The sequence below is a fragment of the Odontomachus brunneus genome, unplaced genomic scaffold, assembly GCF_010583005.1.
Source record: "Odontomachus brunneus isolate Ranch 3 - 2012 unplaced genomic scaffold, Obru_v1 Obru_scaffold_130, whole genome shotgun sequence".
Taxonomy (NCBI): Eukaryota; Metazoa; Arthropoda; class Insecta; order Hymenoptera; family Formicidae; genus Odontomachus; species Odontomachus brunneus.
The window spans coordinates 178,682-201,396 of NW_022639580.1; the positions used below are offsets into that span (position 1 = coordinate 178,682).

The following is a 22,715-nucleotide window of genomic DNA, read 5'->3' on the forward strand; positions in this document are numbered from 1 at the left end:
TGCTCGCTTAAGAAATACACTTGGCAGTTATTCAAGCATGACCCGATCCACAAAATTATAATTGTTAAGTTCCTGCTTCTTACCAACATAGTTACGTAGTCCACACGTCTTTCTATATAAAATCAAGATTCAAGCTTTATGAACGACTAAAATTGATTGGAAAACAGTTTTTATTTTCTACTAGTTGCGCGCCGTTTTCTTTACCCATTTTTTAAGAGTTAAGTCAAATCGTTCAGCTGGGAGAATAAGAGTTTTGTTCTCGGGAAGGAGACACCTCTTTTTGGTAAAAGTAAAGAAACACGAGTTCCGTTCGACAAACACTCTGTTTCTTCTCCAAACTGACATTCTGTCGTTCGTGTAATCTTACCAGAAGTGTGCTTCTAGTTTCTACGGTGCGTACCGGCACACTTAGCTATCCCGGATTTTCTCTATTAACAGTGTGCACTGCAATTTGCGAATCATAGATTTCGCAGCTGTTCGAGAGAAATATGCCCGATATTGTCTTTCGTATTTTCAGATGCAGACGGTGAATCCTGCATTTCCCGGTACGCGGCGTTCGACGATGTATGAGCGCGCGCGCACGTGTGTGTGTGAGTGTGTGTGTGTGTGTGTGTGTGTACAAGGCGATTGTCCGCGTCGCAAAAATGTACATGCCGGGCAGTTACCTATGTATACCGGCGTTCCTGGTTCTCTCCCTCTCGGGTATCACTCGTTCGCGCTGTGAGCGCGTTCGTGCACCTGTGCGTAAATCATACTTGCCGAGTGACGCTCGTCCGAGGTAAATAAACTTGCCTCGAAATGGAGAGGAAGAAATAGAAGAGCCAGAGTGAACGGCGATAAACGCGAAACGCCAAACGCGGCGCGTTTACACCTGCGCCATAACGTTACGGGAATCGCGCGTTCAGGTAAATCTCCTAGAGTCGAATGCGCTCGATTTCCATTTCCGCGCGGGAGCGCAATAGAAAAGACGCACAACCGGTCAAGCGATCTGGTTGCGAGGCTCGTTCCCTCGCAACCCCGAAGAAGAAGAAGAAGAAGCAACGGCGGCGGTGGCGAGCAGAGACGTACCGCGCGCAAAAATGGAAATGCCAGGCTGTTATTCATATACAGGTTTGCTTCTTCGTCCGTGAGCCGGCATGTAGCCGTCCTCGTGCGGTGCTTTAGTCGATAGTATGTGTATCACCATGCGTGTAGCATGGCTGACCATAGACCGGCTCAGAAGTGGCCGAGACATTCGCCTCTCGACCGCGACCATGAGAGCACTCAACTCTCGACGCCTACGGTCACCGAGCGTCCACCGTCTCGTGCCGCGACCGATTCTCTGTTTCCTCCTGCTGCTTTACGTCTTTCAGAACGCTCGGGCGCGGAGTGTGCCGCATGATGACGACGGCGGGCTGGACCAAGTGCACGGTAAGATTTCGGCAACGGTGGAAGCGAGTGATCCTAATCTTGACGGGACAGCGCAAGAGGCAGTGGTGGGCGATGTGCATGAAGAAGTGCACGGGAGAAGTCTGACAGAAGATGTTTACGTCGGACACGACGGGAACGAGGATGATAGTGATGTCGTCGAAGGCGGAAGAGATCTGGGAGAACGTCTCGTCGGGGAACCCGAGAAGATGCGGATCGAGATTGTCGCCGATGAAGGTAACATGGCGAAGAAGAGACGAAGAAACGACGTGAGTCTCGTCGGCGATAAGTCTGTGTTGCAGGACGGCGAAGGTAACCCGCAGAAGGACGAGGGTATCCGACGATTCGACGCGCAGGTCGAATCAGACGACAGCGAGGCGTTGGGTCAACGGAAGACCTTGAGCGACGGTATCGCCGAGGACCTCTCGCACTTGTACGAAGACGTCAGGCTCAATCATCAAAGAGGATCGATCGACGTGAAACGGTCGCACGGAAACGTGAAGAACGCGGATCGCCGCAACGATGAAGACGGGGCGCGGCCGGAAGGAGAGATCTACGCGGAGATCTCCGGCGGTCTTCGCGAGAGACTCGAGGACGTCGACGTTGCAAGTTCGGCAGAGAAGATAAATTTGAGTAAAGAGGAAGCGGGACAGCTGAAGAATTCAGCGGCGGTCAATGTGGACAAGACGCGGATCGAGAAGATCGGCGGGGACGAGGAAGTGCGCAATGATCTGCGCCGGCTCGAGCTTGCGCTGGAGCTTGGCGACTCGAGCGAGAGGAGTCCAGAGGAACACGTCGTCGAGGAAGTCGCAACGAGAGAAGAAGATCCGGATGTCAACAGGGAACAGAGGCACTTAGCTGGGGTGCCAGGTAAGTCCAAGTACAAAAGCTCGACCGTGTACCTGAGCGCCGAGGAGGGCGGCACACCTGGCCGCGACCAAGAGTCGATCGTGGACGGCCAGATCAAAAGACTGATATCCATACGCGACGACGCCCTCGAGTCGGCCGGCGACGGCGTGAAAGTCGCAGCGAAATTGGACGACGACGCACTTCTCCCGGGCAGATCGGTAGGGATCGACGTGGTCGGCGGAGAAGAGAACGAGGAGATTCGCAATCAACGCAACAGCGACACGAAAAATACGTCCGTTCTGACTGAGAGTCTCGATCGACCTTCTTTAACGACTGAGACCGGTCTTAATCGTCTGCAGGCATGGAAGGATCAAGCGGAGATGCTGCAGGAACAGATCAGAAACCGGACGTCCTTTCAGTACTTACGGGAACAGACGATCGAGAACATGCTTCCCGATATACCGAGATTTACGGAGAATCAATTGCTGGAGACTTTGAGGAATATCTGGCAGTCGCGAGCGAGACCTATCTCGCAACCGAACGAGACGTTCTCGACGTCCTTGAACACGAGCGCGCTGAGCCACGAACAATTGGAGATAATCAAGTGCGCCGAGCAGCTGTTAGAGACACAACAACGTCAGTCTTTCGTGGAAAACATGACGGAATGCATACGCAGCCTCAGCGTGCTAAATTGCATGCGCATCTTCATCTGGCCCATCGTGCTCGACAACATGCCGGAGTCGGTCACGGAGACCTTGAACAACTTGCCGATCGAGATCAACTTGATGGATCTGTTTCAACGGCAGAAGGCAGCGCGATCGGAGAGCAGCGCTCACCAGCCGAGATTCCTCACGCCGGAGTCCGTCGTGTTCGCGATCCTGAAGAACTCCCTCGACTCGAAGACCACATACTATCAAGGACCTATTTACATCGATTTCAAGAACGAGACCCTGAGGAGGCTGCTGACCTTCGGCCAGGTGCAGATCCTGCAGATGGCCGAGAGACTCTTGCCCGGCGAGGCACGTCGCGAATACTCCGACAGGATGTTCTCATGCGTGCGCAGGTTCGAGTATTTCAGCTGCGTCAAGTACTTCGCGTGGCCGATGGTGAGGCAGTACCACGCGGACTTGCCGGACTTCCCGGATTACCAAACCTGGTATCCGCCCGTCGCATTTTATCCGCAGTACCCTATCGTGCCCTTCCCCAGCTTCGTGGAAACGTCGGGTGAGCTGCCGGAGGTCGTGGACGCCGACGCCACGAGAATGAGGAGGCCCAAGCCGGAGGCGGTGATCGTCAACATTTTACAGAACACCCTGAAAGAGCACGCGAAGGTACCACCCCCGTCCGTCGCGCATAACGTCGATTCTTACGTCGCCTTGTTGCCGCCGGAACAATTACTATCGATTCGCATGGCCGAGCAACTTCTTCCCACCCCGTACCGGCCGGAGTTCGTTCAGAAGACCGTCAGGTGCATTCAGGAGTTTAATTACATGACCTGTGTCAGGTATTCCATCTGGCCGACGGTGAAGCAATCTAATCCCGGTTTGCCGGATATCACCTTTTGGTTGCCAAATTTGTCGATCCCGCAAGTTTTCGGCTCCTACTTGCCGGAGCTGCCGAACTTCTCTGATTACATACCATCCTTCATATCCGGTTTAGGTGGCGGAAGCGCGACACCTACCACTGAACAGCCGCCACAATCTGGCGATTCCACCAGCCAGGAGCAGTCTGGTCGATTTCCCACGATACTGTTCCGTCAACATGAGATCTCTTCCACTGAACTGGAGAACAAGATCACCGAGATTCTCATGAGAGTGCGTAATTCCCTGAAGGCAATACCAGAGAACTCGCAGTTGGTCATCAGCGGCAACGTGATCATCTTGACGACCATCACCGATAAGCAAATCAACATATTGAAATTAGCGGAGAGCATTCTGCCGCCTACAGCTCGGGCACCACTCGTCAACCAGGTTCTCGCATGCCTCCAGACGAACAACGACTTCATCAACTGCACCAAGTACATCGTCTGGCCCACGATGGCTCTTTACGTTCCGAATTTGCCGGAGTTCCCTAGTCTACCGCCTAACCGACAGCCACCGAGTCAAGAGGGTCAACAGGCATTGCTGAAAGACAACAACACCCCGCATCAGATCAGCGAGGAGCAGCGGGAACAGTGGCACAATTCGCGGGACGCGGCGAATCCCAACGTGAAGATCATCTCCAGGACGAAGTACCCGCAAAGCAACACCCCCGTGATTAGTGTAACCGGCACGCGTTTCGTGCCGATTTTCACGGAACATCCCGAATCGGTGATACTCAACATCCTGCGTTCGATCCATCTGTCTTCGCCCAATGCGCCAGGCGATCAGACGACCAAGATCACTGGCACTCAGCAGTTCGTTGATCTGTTCAACGATCAGCAGGAGCACATTCTCAGGGCGGCGGAGGACCTGCTACCCGACACCGCTCGTCCCACTTTCGTCGAGCGGATGGTCGAGTGCATTCGCAGAGAGAGCTTCTTGGTGTGCTCAAGAGAAGTATTGTGGCCCACCTTGTCGGAGTACTTCCCTCGACTACCCAGCTTTCCAAATTTCGGAGCGCAGGCGACCGACAGCAAGCCCATTTCACCGCAGAATCTAACCGACACGTCGCCACTTTCGGAGACCGACATCAAGGTCGGTCAACACGGGGATGCTACCGTCACGACCACACACACGAGATTCTTCCCCATCTTCTCGGAACATCCGGAGGGCGTGATCTTGAAGATCCTGAGAGCGGTGCAGCACGCCACACCGGATTACACCGGGAATTCCATGATTAGCTCGAGGTCGCCAGAGATCATGTCTTACTTTACGGAAGAGCAGAGCAGCATTGTCCAGATCGCCGAGAGTCTGCTGCCGGAATCAGTGAGACCGGTTTTCGTCGAGAGAATGGTCTCTTGCGTTCGCAAGAACGCGTTCCTCGAGTGCACACGGGACATCGCTTGGCCGACTATCGCTCAGTTTTTCCCACGACTGCCGAACTTCCCGGACTTCCGCAGCTCGGAAAGCAAGCCGAGAACATCCATCTTGCTCCGCAACGTCTACTCGAAGAATCAACTGTCCGACAAGAAGTTTCAGGATATTCCAAATAGCGCCATGGAGAGCGCAGAGGACAAGATAGAGAATGTGCTGAAGGAGCTGGTGAGCAAGGAGGACGCTTCGGCGCGCTTGGACAACTCCTACTTGGACGCGAGTAATCCCGTGATCGGCGATCTCTTGACCGCTCGCGAAATAAACATCATGAAATTGACGGAGAAAGCGATACCGGATTCCGTACGTCGTGCTTACATTACGAATATGCTGGAATGCGTGAGGAGCAACAACTTCATGACTTGCACCCAGTACGTCAGCTGGCCGACCTTGAAGCAATACGCACCGGCTCTGCCGGGTTTCGACCAGCTGTTCGGCCAAATCCCTGGCGTGAGCGCGATTCCCGATTTCGCGGGACAGATTTCCGATCTCACAGGGCAGTTTCCCACTTTCCCCGGCGTGGGAAGCTACCCTTTCGCCGAGTTTCCCTCACAAATTACCGCGATACCAGGCGCGATACAAGGCGGTATTCCAGCCGGCATTCAAGATGGCATTTCTCAGATTCCAGGGATCTCCGAGTTCCCTAGCTTAGGCGGCCTCGGCTTCCCGTCGTACGTAAAGCGCCTGCCGGCCGCCACGCTGCAGACAAAGCCGCAGGAGCAGACGATTCAACCGAGGCTTCAACTGAACGCTGAACAGACGTACCAGATAAGTGGAGTTTCGGTGGCTGCGAACACTCCGTCAGTAGGTGAATCAATCTAATCCGCTAAGCGCGAAATAACTTCTGCGCTCTTCGCCGTGCGACTCATCGATCCGCGATCTCTTCTTGCTTCCTTTTTCCTTTCAGACGAGTCAGTAGCCGTCCCCGGATACTTCGGGCAGCCGTCAAGCATCCTCATAGATATCTCTAAGGAGAAGGTCCACTTGTCCGACATCGAGCAACAACGAGGTCCATCGCCGGGGTCCGTTCTCTCGGATCAATCGTCGACGAAACGCAGGAGGAGGCGCAGGAGCGCCGAACGGCTGTCCAACTTCTACTACGAGACCGACGGGCAAACGGTCGAACGGACCTTCGAATCTATGAACAACACATTCCCGAACATCACGGAATCCGAGTTTCTTCAGCTTCTAGTTAATATCTCGCGATCCAAGGCTGTCTCGGAGCAGAGGCCAGAGGAGGCCAAGACGGAGTACTTCGTGGACACATTGAATTCTACAATCAAGAACTCTCTTACCGCGGATCAGTACGAGATCCTGAAGATCGTCGAGATCCTGAACGAGCAGAACACCAATCGCGGCTTGCTGACACGGGTGATCCAATGTATACGCAGCTTGAGCTTCATCAGATGCATGGGCATCTTCGTCTGGCCCATGATCACTAGCACCGTGCCGTCCTTACTTGGCTTGCCGTCTTTACCCGTGATCCCTGGTCTTGGTCTGCTCGGCAGATCGACGGAGTCCGAAGTGGAGAACTTTTTCGGCATATCCACGAGCGATTTCGAGAAAGAGTTGTTGGCGAAGAAAGAATCGGTTGAAAATATCCTTTTGGATTGGTACAAGAGACTGATGGAGGACAAGTTTCAAACGAACATAGGTTTTCTGAAGGTGAACGGCTACGGTAACGGCGAAGTGGGTATCAGCTTCAACGGCTTCCGCGAAGGACGAGCCACGAAGATTAAGGACAACAAGAATCTGCCAAGTATCCTGACGATCATCAGTGACATCATGGAGGAGGTGCTCGACCAGCGGCCGGATAACGAGAAGATCAAGAACAAAGAGAAACGAGAGAGAAGTCTCGACGATGTGCAAGAGGCGGATTTCCAGTTGCTCAAGGAGAGCGACGAATACGCCGACATCAAGCGCTCCATAAACGACGATCAGATAATCACCATGTTCTTGGACAAAATCAAAGCTAACGCCAGCGATTTCGCTGAAGGTGACGTCACTCAGTACCTGAACATGGAGGACGCTTATAATGCCTTCGGCGTGCTCTTCGGCACCCGCTTGAACGACAAATTCGCGAGTCGGCTAAAAGCCTTCACGGAGGAGCATCTGAGAAGCTTGAACAGGGAGAATCCCGAGGAGGACCGCGCTCAGGAATTCAACGCGAAGGCAGAGAACGCGAAGGTGGCGCCCTGGAAAGAGGAAGAGATATCCTACGACCTCGAGAAGGAATCCACGGAGGGCCAAGAAGCGCGTAAACGGGAGCATCGCGCGAAGAGCAACTTTCATTCTCTTCTGAACAAGTACTCGGATAAATACGCGAGGAGCATCGCCGCGACGAAAGTCGGCGATCCCCATCATGACAACAGGATCAAAGATACCATCGAGTCGTTCTCTGACAAGGACGCGCGCTCAGAACTGAGGCTGCAGTTGCCGAGTTTGCGGGAGGACGTGATATCCCGGAAGATCACGAGTGCAGTGGTGCACCTCGGCAAAGCGATGAAGATGAAGATGAGCAACATGCTGCCCGGAATCGGCTTCGTGATATCCTTCCTCATCCAAACCGCCTTGGCTCACGCGAGGGCGGCCGCGTCCATGGCCGGGATGATCAGTAATATGGCCCTCGCCTCGGCCATGTTCGGCATGCTCCGGCAGAGTATGTTCGGCTCGGATAACCCGCAAGTCAAATACGTCTACGACAACGACAAAACCGGTCCCGGTATCACCTGGCCGCACAATGAGGGCTATTATCACGGGAAATAGTACCGATCAGGCCCGCTTATCATACTGTATTAAAATCTCAGGCATGCTAAACGCCTCGTTAAGAGTATTATAAATATATATGCGTTATCGTCTCGTGCACGGACTTTCCTCGAGGTCCGACGCAGCATATCGAATTATATTGGGTTAGCTTTAATTTTCTCTCTATTTTTTTTTTTTGTTTTACGCTCTCGCATTAACTCTCGCCGTGGTCGCGTTCGCTCCACGTCGTGGAGATAGATATGAGCCGTTGACCGGGCTCTTGTTTAACAATTGTCGGCCTCAAGACGATTCAGTGAGCGCTGAAGGGTCGGAAGGAAAGAGGAAACAAGTTTCACGGACGCGTATAGTAGTGTTTTCTCAATTTTGTGTTTAACGCGTCGGCTACGCGGGCCTCGCGCACAGAGTTGTGTGCTCTCTAAGTTTTAGGATAGGACAATTTAGAGCCTGAAGAAACGGTGTTCTCGGTGGATGGTTGTGGAAACGGTCCCTCGCATTTCGATCAAAAGAACAAACACACGCCATTTCGTAAGAGATATTTATTTCATTATTGTTATGGATCTTCTCTTTTCTTTTCTCTTCCTGTCTCTCTTTTTTTTACGGTGGCGGGCGACACTTCGCAACCTTCTTAGAGGTCATATAACAGCACGGCATTAAACGATGTCGTACGGTCGTGCATCGTACGATCGTACCGCAGAATAAATATCGAATTATCAACATATAGATCTTAAGTTACGCTGTCACGCTCTCTGACGATGTCTGATTAATGTCTGATTGAAAATAAATGGTGTGTACTTATGTTGCATGTATTCGCTACTGTCCCGTCGTGATACAATCATTAATTGACACGTATTGCATTGCGCAATTTCTCTTTCTCTCTACCTCCCTCTCTCACGGCGCTGTGTGCATCACTGATATTAATAGCGATCATACAATACGCGGCAAACTAAATCAATCGGCAACAATGACGCGATATACAATTAAGCGATTAAGTAATTTCTTAAGAAAAGCAAGTTTAGAGAATTTAAATTTAATTCTATCCCTCTCTCTCTCTCTCCCTTCTCTTTTTCAGTCTAAAGAATTAAACGTGGATTCTTTCGTCATAATTAATCGGAAAAAAACGCAGACATTACGTCGAATAAGAAGGTCGCAGAGCTTTATGTAGATTGCATTAAAACCGACGAGACGCATTCCCCCAAATGCCTGCCGTATTCCATATCGAAAATACCGGCGCTACAACTTTCAAGAACCTTGAATGGTCAGGTTCGAACGGTCGAGAATAGATCCAAGATTATTCCGGACTACCGACGTCGAAGGTCTCCTTCGTGCATCTCCTCTCTTTCCTTCACTTTTTTCCTTTTCGCGAGCTCTACGCCAGTTGCATGCGGTAAAAAGATGTACCTGGCCGCCAACAAGAGCACAAAAGCGAACGTAGACTCAAGATCCAGGGGAAGGTACACGCAATCTTCCTTGGCGGGACGTCCAGAATACTGCGAAAGCGATACGAGATCGGTTCACGATCTGTTATTTACATTATGTACACACGAAACGATCACGTGCAAAAACATTATTGTTCCAAGTTACTCGCGATCAGCTGTAGGTCATCGCTTCCGCGCGTCCTATCGCGCGACGATAGCGTTCGTAAAGCACAATAATTTTGCACGTATAACGAGAGGGAAATACTTGAAATTTTATTCGTGAGGAATATAAAGAGTTTATTCGCAGAAATGAAACTTACATCCCGCAAAGAAATTTTCAAGTATCTTGCTCTCAGTGTACATTATTATAAACGACATACCGTAAAACAAAGTACTCGAGGTTTAATTACTCTCGAGCGGTCGAACGGTGTCCACTTCGATTTCTTCAAGTACCGTCTCGGCTTTGTTCTTAGACTCCATGAAATAAGTGTAGTAATTCTTATCGTCCAAGTAATACCTGCAACGAGCAATTGTGTCATCGTGAAATCTTACTATTTCCTTTCCTGTTGCTCTTTTTTCTACAAGCGCAACGTATCGTATCTTTCTTTTTCTACCATTGTTCCGATTGCACGCAAGGGACCTCCTCATCCGTGCACATGCTCTGTCGCTGATCGAACAAGGTTTGGAAGGGACACAATACCGGGGTACTGTCACCGTTCTCGGCGCAAACGTGGAAAATCTCGCAGTTATGCTTAACGTCCGCGTAAAAACCGGGTAGCCTGCCTTCGCAACTAAAGGTGAAATGCATTTTTTGGAGATCCTTCTGAGTTATTCCTCCATAATCGTTATCCTATGTGCATAGTATTACTTTCTTTCAACTTTTGCTTTTATTCGCAAGGTGAATATAACTCGCTAAAGATATCTCGTCAAAGAGACTTAAAATAAAAGTGGATTCTCACCAGAAATCTATCGTGATCCATCGGCACGCCCATCGTATCTGCCGAAAAGCGTTACGAATAAAATGAGATTACGGACTCGAATACAAACGTGTCGGAATTGCAAAGAATTTTCTTTTACTCACACAATAATAATAACGAAAAATTCAGCAGTAGTCTCATGTTTCTGTCGTTTGGTCACGGTCCTCAAAACGGCGAGAAGGTTCTAACGCTTTGTTCGGCGGGTAATGCAACCAAGTACTGCGAGGAGCGCGAAACTAAAGAACTTGACGAGTATCACGACCTTAATAGCCGTGTAATGTCTGAAAAAACGCGTGTTGTTCCTTCTTGTTATCGCTTAAACGACCGTTTAAATTGTCACATCCTGTCGTGTCGAGGGATGCTCGCGAAGCGAGTCTCGATGTTTTAAAAGTAGAAAAGACATCTATGTAAGTTTAAAGAGATTAAAAGAGAGAGAGAGAGAGAATATATTTATATAGAAATCTGTGAAAAAAATAATCAAGGAGTGGACGCAAATCTTCGGTGGTAAAGGCTCGATAATTAATAAATGTTCCAATCGCAAGTGACTTGAGCTTGGCGATTTTCGCAGAAATAATTTTCCTTAAACTTTTCGACCGGGTATGTTTATCCAAATTTGTCTGTGCGCCAACAGATGTCAGCTTCGTGCCTTGAATCGACGGACTCGTAATCGGTCGAGTACCGAGGCAACTATTCGAATGTACTTTCACTAACGCCGACCAATGCCGTTCCACGGCGGACTTTCTTCTACGCTCGAGACTTCCAGCGCCAGGATCGTACAGTGCCGTGTCGAATCGAACATATTGCACATGAAACTATTATGCAATTCAGTTTTTCAATCGGTCATTCACTTTACGATGGAACGAAAGCGTGAATGTTTAAAAATATCGCGCGAAACAGGAAGAAATCACTGTTCCGCAATTTTCAAAGGTCGACTAACGTTCCGCTAATTTTCAATTTTTATCATAAAAAGAAAAAGACTGCAGAAAAATACACATATAATTAAATATGATATAATTTAATTACACATAATTTAATACGAAATTCTTTATTTTTTTAAACCCGTCAAGACAAACGAATCTTTCTTCGCGCGTTCATCATTCAATTGAGAAATTGAGCAAGGTTGCCGATCGGTCCATTGTGATTTCGAAGGCGCGATCGCGTTTTGTCAAAACGCGCTCGCCGTTCGCGCCGACTCGGTGGCAGAAGGTAGGATGTCCGCGAAAGGACAGCGCCTATCAACTGCCAATGAGGGAGGCCTTACTTACTCACTTCTGAGGCTGCCTTTCTCTTTGCCTCCGAGCCTCGGCTCAGTTTTCGCGGCAGCTTCACCCAGGAACCACCATGCCGAATGCCTTGAAGATACGCGCGGCAAAACACTCGTGTACTCGTTGACCCGCTCTTCTTCTCTATTCTTCTCGCCTCTGTACGTTGCAAAAGGAAAGAGACGACTCGAGCTCGATGGCGAACATGTAACCCCGAGGATACCATCACGGTGTATTCTTGACGAAGAGTCACGACGACGACGACGAGTATTACTTCGCGCCTCTGAGAATTTTCGGGCAAAGTGCAGTGGCACCGCGCTCATCATCTCCGTTAGAGTAGATCAGTAGGTTCTCTCGCACGTGACACGCTGAAATCGTTCCACAAACGCTCGTGGGAGATGTTGCTCCTCTTCGGACGCGTCTAACACTCATCATCTGACGTCGGGATACAACAATCAGGTATGACACGAATGTTTTCGCATCAAGCGGGCCTTGCATTAACGAGCCAATGCGTGAAAGGGCTCATTAGCATTATTCTCAAATTTAAAACGGTGCAACGCTCTCTTTCTGTGAGCCACTCTCGGCTCCACGTGCGTTTAGATGCGTCATCTCTCCGGCTGTCGTCGGCGGCGAACGGTGGCTTTAATGCGCGCACAGAACGTTATGTCTTTACGTCTGCTGCTCGACATAACTGTCCTTAATGCTTTAGTTGGCTCGTCGAATTAACCGAGCGAGGTCGGTCTTACTTCTTCCTACTTCTTACGATTCCTTGCGATTTCTCTAACTTTCTGTAGTCGCTCGAATAAAATTTGCAACTCTTCGAATATAATACTGTATACTTCACTCGGAGCATTTGTTTTCCATTGCCAAGATTTTTGTCTTGTCTCGCGTCTCGATTTGCTTAGCTCGTAATATTCTGCAAAAGTTTTTATATGTGTAGTCGATTGCAAATCGCGCTTAACACACTTTTTATCGAGTTAAGTTGCAACGTTTCAAGTTGTCAGAATTGAAAGCCGACATGTATGCACAGTATCGGTTATAAATATGTAAAACTTACTCTTCAAAATGTTCTCTTGATTTCAGGTAAATTCTCTCAAGATAAATTCCCCCTTCCTAGTTTCACAAATGTCGCACTCTGTGCTGTCATTTCGGCTTCTCTCATAACCGATTACTGCGTACAGTTAAAATCGAGAGTCATTATTAACGATTTTCCTCCTTGCAATTACACTCTCATTTATTACTACTATCAATCATTATTAATGTCATTTTTATTTATTATTTTATTTAATCTTCTTAATTATGTTATTAATTATATTATTATTGAGCCTGTTAGTAATAACTCTCCATTTTGACTGTTTGGCGTGCTCCCAATTTTATTGTGTCTAAATCGTTATATAAGCCCTTGTATATCAGCAGTGACTTTCAATTCTGACAATTTGAAGCGTTGCGACTTCATTCGACAAAAATGTGCAAATTGACCTGCAACCGACTATACCAATCATGAAATTTCTTTAAGCGTTCCGATTAAGCGTTTGCAACTCCAGGGGAATTCTATTCTATGTTACATGTATATGTAATGTGTATCTTCATCTTGACTTCGAGATCCGTTCGTGCTGTTTACGAGGTCGAGAGATGAGACGCGAGATCCCACGCCAAGAAAACGTGTCGCGTCGCGAATAGAAGACGTATAGAATAGGCAAAAGAATGCGGGCACAGGGTGTTTGCACGACATGGTATCCACAAGGACGACCGGTGAAACGATAATATCCGCCGTGCCAAAGAGGCGCATGGAAAAGCGCATCCCCAGACGCTCTCTCTCTCTCTCTCTCTCTTGCTCTCTTGATGGTTCTACGAGAATGCCCGTTTTAATGGAAGTTAATTTTAGTATTTAGCCGGTAATATGATAGCCCTTTTCGTGCCGGACAGGCCTTGCGTTTTTACGTAAGCCAATCACCTTCGCTACGGCACAATAATAGCTCTAATTGATAGACACTCGGAAAGTAGACCGTGGCGGAGTTCTTTTTCCCTCGTTTCGCTCATTCTTTCCGCTACCGAGTGACGGAAGTCGCGTTAGTTTCACGTTGTCCTGAAGCCTACCCCTTCGTTAATTGCCGCCCGTCAAGTCTTTTTCCAAACATTTACGTGCCGACAAGTGCCGAGTAAAGGTCGTTTGATCCAGTCGCGATCCAGGTACGCGGACACGGTCTACCGTAATAAATATCACGAGTATCGGCGGTGCGTTACGTCAACGGGTACGTACATATGTGCATTTTTGTTCCCGGCATCAATACGAGTTTAGAGTCACGAGAGACCAGCATGATTCGGTCCAATGGTTATTTCCTAGGTTCTAGAGAATGAACGAGAGAGAGAGAGAGAGAGAGAGAGAGAGAGAGAGAGAGAAAGAGAAAGAGAGAGAGACTGAAATAAGTGAAAGGCACCTGCGTTTTTCCCAATATATTGTTTTTCTCGCGAATATTATCACCTGATCGATGATAAAATGGAGTCTTATCTGGTCTTAGATTCGGAGATCATCGCGATAGTCACTTTTAATTATTGCGCGTGATGATTGCCCATATAAAATGTATACTCATTGAAAATAATTATCTGCCGCGTGATAACAAACGGTGCCTTGTGCGAACGCGAGAGACATGTATCTGGGAGAATGGCTTTTGTGCTCATCGGTATATTATTATATCGCGAAGCGCGCGTTGCACAAATCTCTCGCCTCAAAACTAGATCACCGTGCCTTTCTTTTTACCTCCCTCGCTCGTCGAGTTACCCCACTAGGGCCGCATAATGAAGGCACGGTTCTCCATTTCTCAGATCGGTGGGTCCCACAATCACTTTAATTGTACGCCGTCCGTTAATTGCGGGAGGCCTCGCTACGACGGACTCGATTAGCGGCCTGTTGCCGTTGTTATTATATCGAAATTGCTAGTTGACAGCGCACGACGGTCTCCTCGCCGCGCTGTGCAACCGTTAATTGACGGTGATCGCAACGTTATCGCGAAAGTTCTTCGGAGAAGAAGAAGAAGAAGAAGGCATAAATATGCATAGATCCGACTGGAGAGAAAGAGCGATATCGCGAGTGCGAATCGATACGATGAGCAGAGTACCGACGCGTCGATTAATTCATCGACTAATGACGCGACGGTAAAATCCTGTTTCATGGCCAACCGGGTCTTTTCTAATCCACCCACGTCGTATGAACGGCGGCGATGATGATCCTCGCAAGCGGGTCGGTCGTTACACACAGAGGGACGTTAACGAGTGTCGATTGTCCGCGAAGGAGCGTTTCCAACGGAAGAAAGGAGGAAAGAAAGGAGGGGAAAAAAAAGGAAAACGATGAATTTGCAACGTCGTTCGGCGTAACCGTTAATTTTCCGTCGAGGTTTCATGCGCGGTTACGCAGAGGTAGCTCGTCGTCCAAGCGGCAACGGGCACAGCGGGGAAAATCGGGGCTATCGGTCTTCTGAATAGCCCGAACGCTTCCGTATGGACAAACGCGCCTCTTTTGCGCAATCCCTCCTCGCATTGTAACAAAACGCAAAAGTCGTTCGCGATTCACTTGAGCTCGCGGAGTCGCCCCTACGGTAGCGGGTAATTTGCGACGTAACGAAATAAACGCCGTGTAGAATCGCGCGCTTTCTTCTCCGGGGGATCGCGTGAGAGATTACCGTTCTCCAGGCACGGCGTCGAACGAATTAATTACGCGGCCGAATGAGGCTGGCTTGTCACTCGCGAAATCTTGATTTCTCGCCGTGGTCGTCGTCGTCGTCGTTGTTCGCCGCGTAGGTGCGTAGGTCACGCGTAGGTCGCGTCAAGGAAGGACAGGCCGAAAAGAGCGCGCCTCTTCTTTTCGTCAAGGACGCGTTTGGGCTGATAGTCGTCGGCGGTTAGTCACCTCGGCCGATCTCGCGGGATCTCGGAAATTCGCGCGTGGGATAGTGAGCGGAGATCGGATCGCGAATTCAACGACGACGTAATCGTCCGCTTTACTCAAACGCGGCCCGCACGACCAAGAGAGGACAAAAGAGTCATCCGCAAGAGAGAGAGAGAGAGAGAGAGAGAGAGAAGGGTCTGTTCGACGACCTCGGGTGCACTGGGTGCCGAAAGCGAGAGAGAGAGAGAGAGAGAGAGAGATCCTTCGCCATTGCGACTGTCTGCCTTCCTTTCTCAGAAAGGAAGCTCCGAATTGATTAGGCGCGCCCAGGGCTCACGGTTATCAGCGTATCGATCGATTGCGTACGAGAGATCAACCGAGGCAGTTCACAGAGCGAAAACTTTCTCACATTTCGTACGACGCCGACTGCTGCACTGCGTTGCATCACGCAGTGACTAGTCAAAGCACTCACCCTAAGTGTAATTAGCGGCCTCGCGCGCACAAGAGGGAAGGATTGCTATTAGTGAACGACGCGGCGCGCTCGTTCGACGCATCGAACGAGCAACTTGGTCGATCCGCCGTCGCGTCAAGGGAAAGTCGAAATTGCACGCATCGCACGCATACGCTTGCATCTGCTTGCCCGGTCTTTTTCGAATTTACACCGCGTCTCGCTCGTTAGCATAATTGCACACATTGCCGAGATTATAATTAACGTGCGTGTAATTTTTTGCCTGTCGAGAATTAAGCGACTTTCTCTTTTCCGCGATGCACCGATATCGAATAGGTGTCGAAATGTTATCGCCGCTGTTGCTGTTCGGCATGGCCCTGTCCATCATGGGAGGCTACGTGCCGCCAGGGCCGCGGTTCAGATGTCCCAAAGACACGATCTACATTTATCCCTGCACTTGTCTGCGGGGTAGCGACAGGGGCCTCTACATCCGCTGTGAGAACACAAATCTGGCCAGTCTCAGCCTTGCCTTCGTGAATCTGGGAAACGAGGGCATGCCGATCGAGGAACTGGTTCTATACAAGTGTAACATAGGTGAGTCGCGCGATTTGATTTCTCGCGCCGTGAGAACAGAAAGAAAAGAAAAGAAAAATGAAAGAGAGTCCGGACAACATTTTCGCGAAAGCTGACGAAATAGGCTGCGTCCGAACGAACAGTTTCATTTTCTTCATATCGTGTTTTTCTCCGTTTTGCAAACACGCAGTGAGATTTTATGGACCCGCTCTATATCCTCTGGACGTGCGGGTGCTGAAGTTTATCGACACGCCGCTGCGGCTGATCGAGGAGCACAGCTTCCTCGGCGTGAACAGAACACTCCAAGAGCTGCACGTGATGAACAGCAATCTCGAGAAATTCCCGCGCGAGGCATTGCAGGTCCTCGGTAATCTCAGCCTATTGAGCATAGCGGGCCACCGGATATCTACTTTGCCGGGTAACAGCTTCGGTGAAAGCGCCGCGGCGGCGAAGCTGGAAAAATTGGAGATCAGCAACGGTAATCATTCGTTTCGAGCTATATCATGTTCGAGGGAGAAGCCTCAGCGAAAAATGTATTCTCATTTTGCCTCTCCTAATCTCGATGGTTGGAAGAGAGTGACGTGACCTCAATTAATGTAATCATAGATGTAGTAAAAATGAAGAAAAAATACATCTGACACGAATCATCAGAGAGTTCTCTCGTGTGTTTATCGAAATTATAAGAAATATTATATAAAACGTTTAATTCTAATCCAGCCGTCATATCTTTCAGGTACACTGTCCTCTTTGCCTGTAGAGGCACTGACGCCGTTAAAAAAACTGAAGACGCTCGATCTTCACGGTAATAAAATAAAAGACCTGAAGAGAAATCAGTTCAAAGGTCTGAGGGACACCGAGTTTTTGGATCTCTCGTACAATTCGATCGACAAATTAGATCCATCGCATCTGGCCGACCTTACGAAGATGGGATGGTGCAACATGTCGCACAACGCTATCGTCGACTTGAAAAGGTTGATAAACAAAAGAACAAAGAATAATACTGTTGCTACTATTGAGACTTTGCGAACGTGGATATCTAAGGGCTATCTATTTTTCATTTTAGAGGAACCTTCGCTCGTAATTCCGTCTTGAAGGTGCTGAACTTGAGCCACAACAAGATCAGGAAGTTGGACTCGAACACCTTCCGCGGCATGCGCTTCCTCAGACGACTGTACCTGAGTGACAATCAGATTAACGACGTGGGACGTGGAACCTTCGGCTCCGTCACCAGGATCGGCACCATCGATCTCTCGCGAAACTTCATAAAGAAGGTCGATTTCCAAATGTTCAACCAGCTGCAATTCGCTGAGGTACATGCGCTGTTACCGAAGAAAAGAAACTTATCTATACAGTTCCCTTTTATTCACGTTTTCCTTTCGATAATAACATGCATGTTATCAGCTCTTAGACGTCTCGGAGAATTTCGTGACGATCGTGGAGAAACTGGCGTTCAAAGATCTCTACTTGGCGAAGGTGAATTTGTCTCACAATGAGATTTCTAAGATAGAACCGGGTGCTTTCGAGAACTGCGCAAACATCACGTCGTTGGACCTCAGCTACAACAAGCTCGAAAACATCTCCAAGTATTCCTTCGACAGCGCGACTTACGCCACCGAGTTGCAATTGAGTTACAATCTGTTTACGTCGCTAATTCAGGTGAGTGCCTTTTCCACGAGTGCAAATTGCAAATCGAATGCCACATCGTCATCTGTTTTTATCGCAAAGTATCTCTTTATTTTTTATAGATTCCACTGCACAACATGACAGGCCTGAAAATCTTAAACGCCTCCCACAATCTGATACATTCCGTCCCACGACAGACCTTCCCCAAGCTGTACGAGCTCCACACGATCGACCTCTCGCACAACAATCTGTCCGAGATTCACAACGCCGTGTTTCAGACGCTTTTTAGTCTGCGATTCCTCAATCTGTCGCACAATTCTCTGGAGAAGATCAAACCGTCGACCTTCGGGCCGTTACCGACGCTTCTGGAGCTCGACATGAGCTACAATCAATTGAGCGACGTCGCACGCGGTAGTCTCACTCGATTGGCCAGCTGCAGGTGCGCAGTTGCTCAAAGTCAATTCGCCAAAGAATGCTACGCGCGCAAAATATTGGAAGTACAAATAAGTCTCCGCCGTTTTCTTATAAAAAATTGGGCATTTATTGTGAAAGAACGGTACCTTATGTTTTATTCAAAGTATTGTTCATCGCTAGCCACTACTTTTTCCCATCTTTCTGGCAGTATACGGATACCGCGTCGGAAGAACGCTTCATCTTTTAAGGCTATCCACGAATCGACCCAATTTTTGATATCTTCATATGATGTGAAGTGCTGCTCAGACAGGCCGTGCGTCATCGGTCGAAACAAGTGATAGTCAGAGGGAGCAATGTCTGGTGAATACGGCGGGTGAGATAAAACTTCTCAATTGAGTGTTTCCAAGTAGGTTTTGACCGGCGCCGCAACATGTGGACGAGCATTATCATGCAGAAGAATAATTTTGTCGTGTCTGGAGTAGTAGTGGGCGCGTTTTTCTTTGAGTACTCGGCTCAATCTCATCAATTGTGTTCGGTAAAGAGCCTCAGTAATGGTTTCGTTCAGTTTGAGCAACTCATAATACATGACACCAAGCTGATCCCACCAAATACATAACATGAGTTTTTTTCCATTAATATTCGGCTTGGCTGTCGATGTTGAAACATGGCCACGTGGTCCTCATGATTTCCTTTTCTTAGGGTTATCGTAGTGGATCCATTTTCCATCACCAGTGACTATACGATGCAAAAAACTCTTTCGTTTATGCCTGGCAAGCAGCATTTCACATGTGCAAAATCGGCGTTTAACGTTTCTCGGTTTCAGTTCATATGAAACCCAATTTCCTTGCTTTTGAATCATTCCGAACGATTTTAAACGATGTGAAATTGCTTGTTGAGTCACTCCTAATGTAAGTGTAAGTTCTTCTTGCGTTTGGCACGAATCTTCCTTCAATAATGCTTCCAATTCCGTGTCTTCATACACTTTCGGCCTTCCGCTACGTTCTTTGTCTTCAACGTCAAACTCACCGTTCTTAAACTTTCGAAACCACTCACTTCAACTTCTCTCACTTAAAACAGCCTCACCATATGCTTCTACAAGCAATCGATGCGCCTCAGCTGCAGATTTCTTCAAATTAAAGAAGTAAATTAAAAGTTCCGGCAAATGACGCTTATTCGGCTCAAAACTCGACATTTTCGCACGAAAAAAATTATGTGATGCTGATACAAAATCGCTAATATTTCAAGGTTATAATGTTGTCAGATGTCCAACCTTACGATATGACGTTTTACATCTGACAATTTCAACCATAACTTACTGGTGGGGCCATCTTTTGTCAAACGGCGGAGACTTATTTCTACTCCCAATAAATCATAAAATAACTGACGACAAATCCAATTCCAGGAGTTTAACCGTGAAGAACAACCGGTTGACGAAAATATTCCAGCTGCCGATCTCGCTGGGTCAGCTAGATTTCTCGGAGAACTTGTTGGAGGAGATCCCGAGCACGGACGTGTGGCCCACGATGAACGCGCTGCTCTCGCTGGATCTCTCGCGGAACCGGCTGGTCGATAATCTGCAGGACGGTAGCTTCGAAAACCTGTTGACTCTGAGAACCTTAGACCTGCGAGCGAACAATATCACGAAACCTCCCTGGCAGGCACTGGGCAGCCTCAGCAGTCTGCAGTACCTTTATTTACAAGTAAGACGAGAAAGCGTTCTTACGAAAACTTGAAAAGTAATCCTCCAGATTTTAATTGCTGGTGACATTTTTAGGACAACCGCTTGTCGAAACTGGAGAAGGCCGCGTTCGGCCGCCTGCCGATAGTGTTCGAGTTGAATCTGGCGAACAATCAGATAAACAACGTGACGAGCCGCGCATTCGAAGGCCTGCTGCAGCTGCTGACGTTGAACTTGACCAACAACAATATTAGCCACATACCGAATGGAGCGTTTCAAGGCTTGGTGTCGCTGAGAACTCTCGACCTGTCGCACAATAAATTGGAAAAGCTGGACAACAAGACGCACGGTTTGCTCGACGACTGTCTGTCCTTGGAGAGACTGAATCTTAGCCACAACAAGATCTCCTTCATCACACGGAAGACCCTGCCGAACGATCCCTGGATTCCTTACAGATTGAAAGAAGTCGACCTGTCCTACAACACGATGCCGGTGGTCACGTTCGACCTCATCGCCGGCGCCAAGAAGATTCAGTACTTGAATCTCAGTCACAACAATATCAACGAGATCAGGAGATGTGAGTGGCGCGGCTTTTAATAACGAGCACGATTCGGCCGTGTAACGGCTCACTTGCCACTGAGGATCGCTTATCAAGAACATCGCTTTATTCCAGATGTAATCGGGAATTTGACGGCTTTGCAGACGCTGGATTTGTCGCACAATGACATAAGCGACATCTCCGATCGAAACGTTTTTCTGCCGCCGTCAAATTTAACCAGCCTGTACCTGAGTAACAATCACCTGAGTCACATGCCTCTCGAGAAGATACTACCGCTGCCGAATCTCAAGGTCTTCGACCTGAAGGAGAACGAGATTGGCGTGTTCGACGAGAAATACATGAGGATCATTCAGAATGGCACAATACTCAAATATTCTGGTAACGAGAAATTAAACAATTACATTCAACGATAGACAATCTAAAGACACTTTAATTAGATCGTCGATTGATAAAATATTCATTATCAGAAATTATATTCAGTGGAATAGTTTTTGTATCTCAATATTAAAGCTTGTTCTTTTCTAAGGTAATCCAATGCACTGTGACTGCCACGCGCGGCCACTAAAGAGGTGGCTGAATGCCCAAACGCAACTTCCAACAGAATGGTCAAACGTGAGGTGCAACAGCCCGAATTATCTCGCGGACAAACCCATCTCAGGTATCACGGAGGATCTCATGAACTGCGGAGAGAGGGACATTCAAGAAGAACCCGAACTGGACATCACACCGGACGTGAAGTATCGAAACATTGAATAGTACGTGACTTTTATATCATACTTGTTATTTTTCCGCTATTTTCGGATAGTCGTTGCAACGTCAAGTTGCCCTGAATATGTCTCGGGAGATGTAAATAACAATCTGTCTTCAGTGACACCGAGGACAAGAGCTGGAAGGCGACGTGGTATGTGACGTCGCGCGACGACATCGGCGACTTCTACGTGGTGGTCCGAGAATTCGGCAGCAGCAAGTCCACGATCGAGAAGGACGTCGTCTACAGCGAGAGATCCTTCAGGATCCACGATCTGAAGGAGTCGAGCACGAAGTACGAGCTATGCGTGTTGGCGCGCGATTCTGAGGGTAACGTCAAGCACTTCAGGAACTCGCAGTGCCAGATCCTAAATCAACGCAGCTCCTCCGGCTCGCCCTTCAGCCTCAGAGCGAGCCTGTACTTCGTGATAGCTGTCGTTTCCTGCTGCATCCTCACCTAAGACTTCATCAGTTCGCCGGAAATAACATTCGCAGCGTGTCAGGCGGATGTCCTACGTCCGTAAAGCGGGATGTAGACAACACGACGAAGAGGAAACTTCGCGTGTCGCTGGCTAATTAATTTCGCCGAACGTTCCGCTGTTGTGTCGCATGCTTCGAGTCGCGTTGAGGCGCGCGAGAAGCGAAGTATTGTAAAGTAAATTAATATATTTCCCGAGAGAGACACGTGCGCGCGCGTTGTACATAGGTCACGTTGGTATCCCGTTTGAGCGAAAGGACGTTGAACGTCGTGTATTTATTTTTGTAAAATACATACCCATTGTACAAGTTGACCTCTGCTCTTCATTCTTGTTATTTCTACACGAATTTCGCGGGGACTCGGAGAGGTTGCAAACTCGTCCGACGGCCGCGACGCAATGTGGGGTCAATGCGTAAGCCGTTCATCGAGGGAACAAAGTGAGCTTCGTCGACGATTAGTCCCGGTGTTTCGTCCCGATAACGAGCGGCCAATCCCACGAGACTAATTCGCCATCGCGTCGCGTGTAGCGGCGCCGTCGCCGTTCCGCGACTAATAAAGCGCTCGCGACGCGCGCTGAAAAAGTTCTCAAGGAAGTCCGCGGCCTCCCGGGCTACGCGTAGTAAGA

General features: G+C 48.7%; 2 protein-coding genes across 2 annotated transcripts; one reads left to right on the plus strand and one right to left on the minus strand.

Annotated features, from left to right (window-relative positions):
* Positions 1-1,169: 1,169 nt before the first annotated feature.
* LOC116849999 lies at positions 1,170-22,403 on the plus strand. The gene is made up of 14 exons (XM_032827760.1): positions 1,170-6,075; positions 6,175-8,032; positions 12,397-12,422; positions 16,355-16,612; positions 16,782-17,069; positions 17,325-17,562; positions 17,655-17,901; positions 17,993-18,247; positions 18,337-18,653; positions 20,031-20,328; positions 20,403-20,883; positions 20,980-21,243; positions 21,392-21,620; positions 21,734-22,403. The coding sequence occupies exons 1-14, from the start codon at positions 1,173-1,175 to the stop codon at positions 22,071-22,073; spliced, it is 10,002 nt and encodes a 3,333-aa protein (XP_032683651.1). The 5' UTR covers positions 1,170-1,172; the 3' UTR covers positions 22,074-22,403.
* LOC116849973 lies at positions 8,555-10,700 on the minus strand. Its single transcript, XM_032827701.1, has 5 exons — positions 10,530-10,700; positions 10,408-10,445; positions 10,063-10,298; positions 9,829-9,965; positions 8,555-9,520 (listed from the first exon to the last, which is right to left on the minus strand). The coding sequence occupies exons 1-4, from the start codon at positions 10,564-10,566 to the stop codon at positions 9,851-9,853; spliced, it is 426 nt and encodes a 141-aa protein (XP_032683592.1). The 5' UTR covers positions 10,567-10,700; the 3' UTR covers positions 8,555-9,520; positions 9,829-9,850.
* Positions 22,404-22,715: the final 312 nt, after the last annotated feature.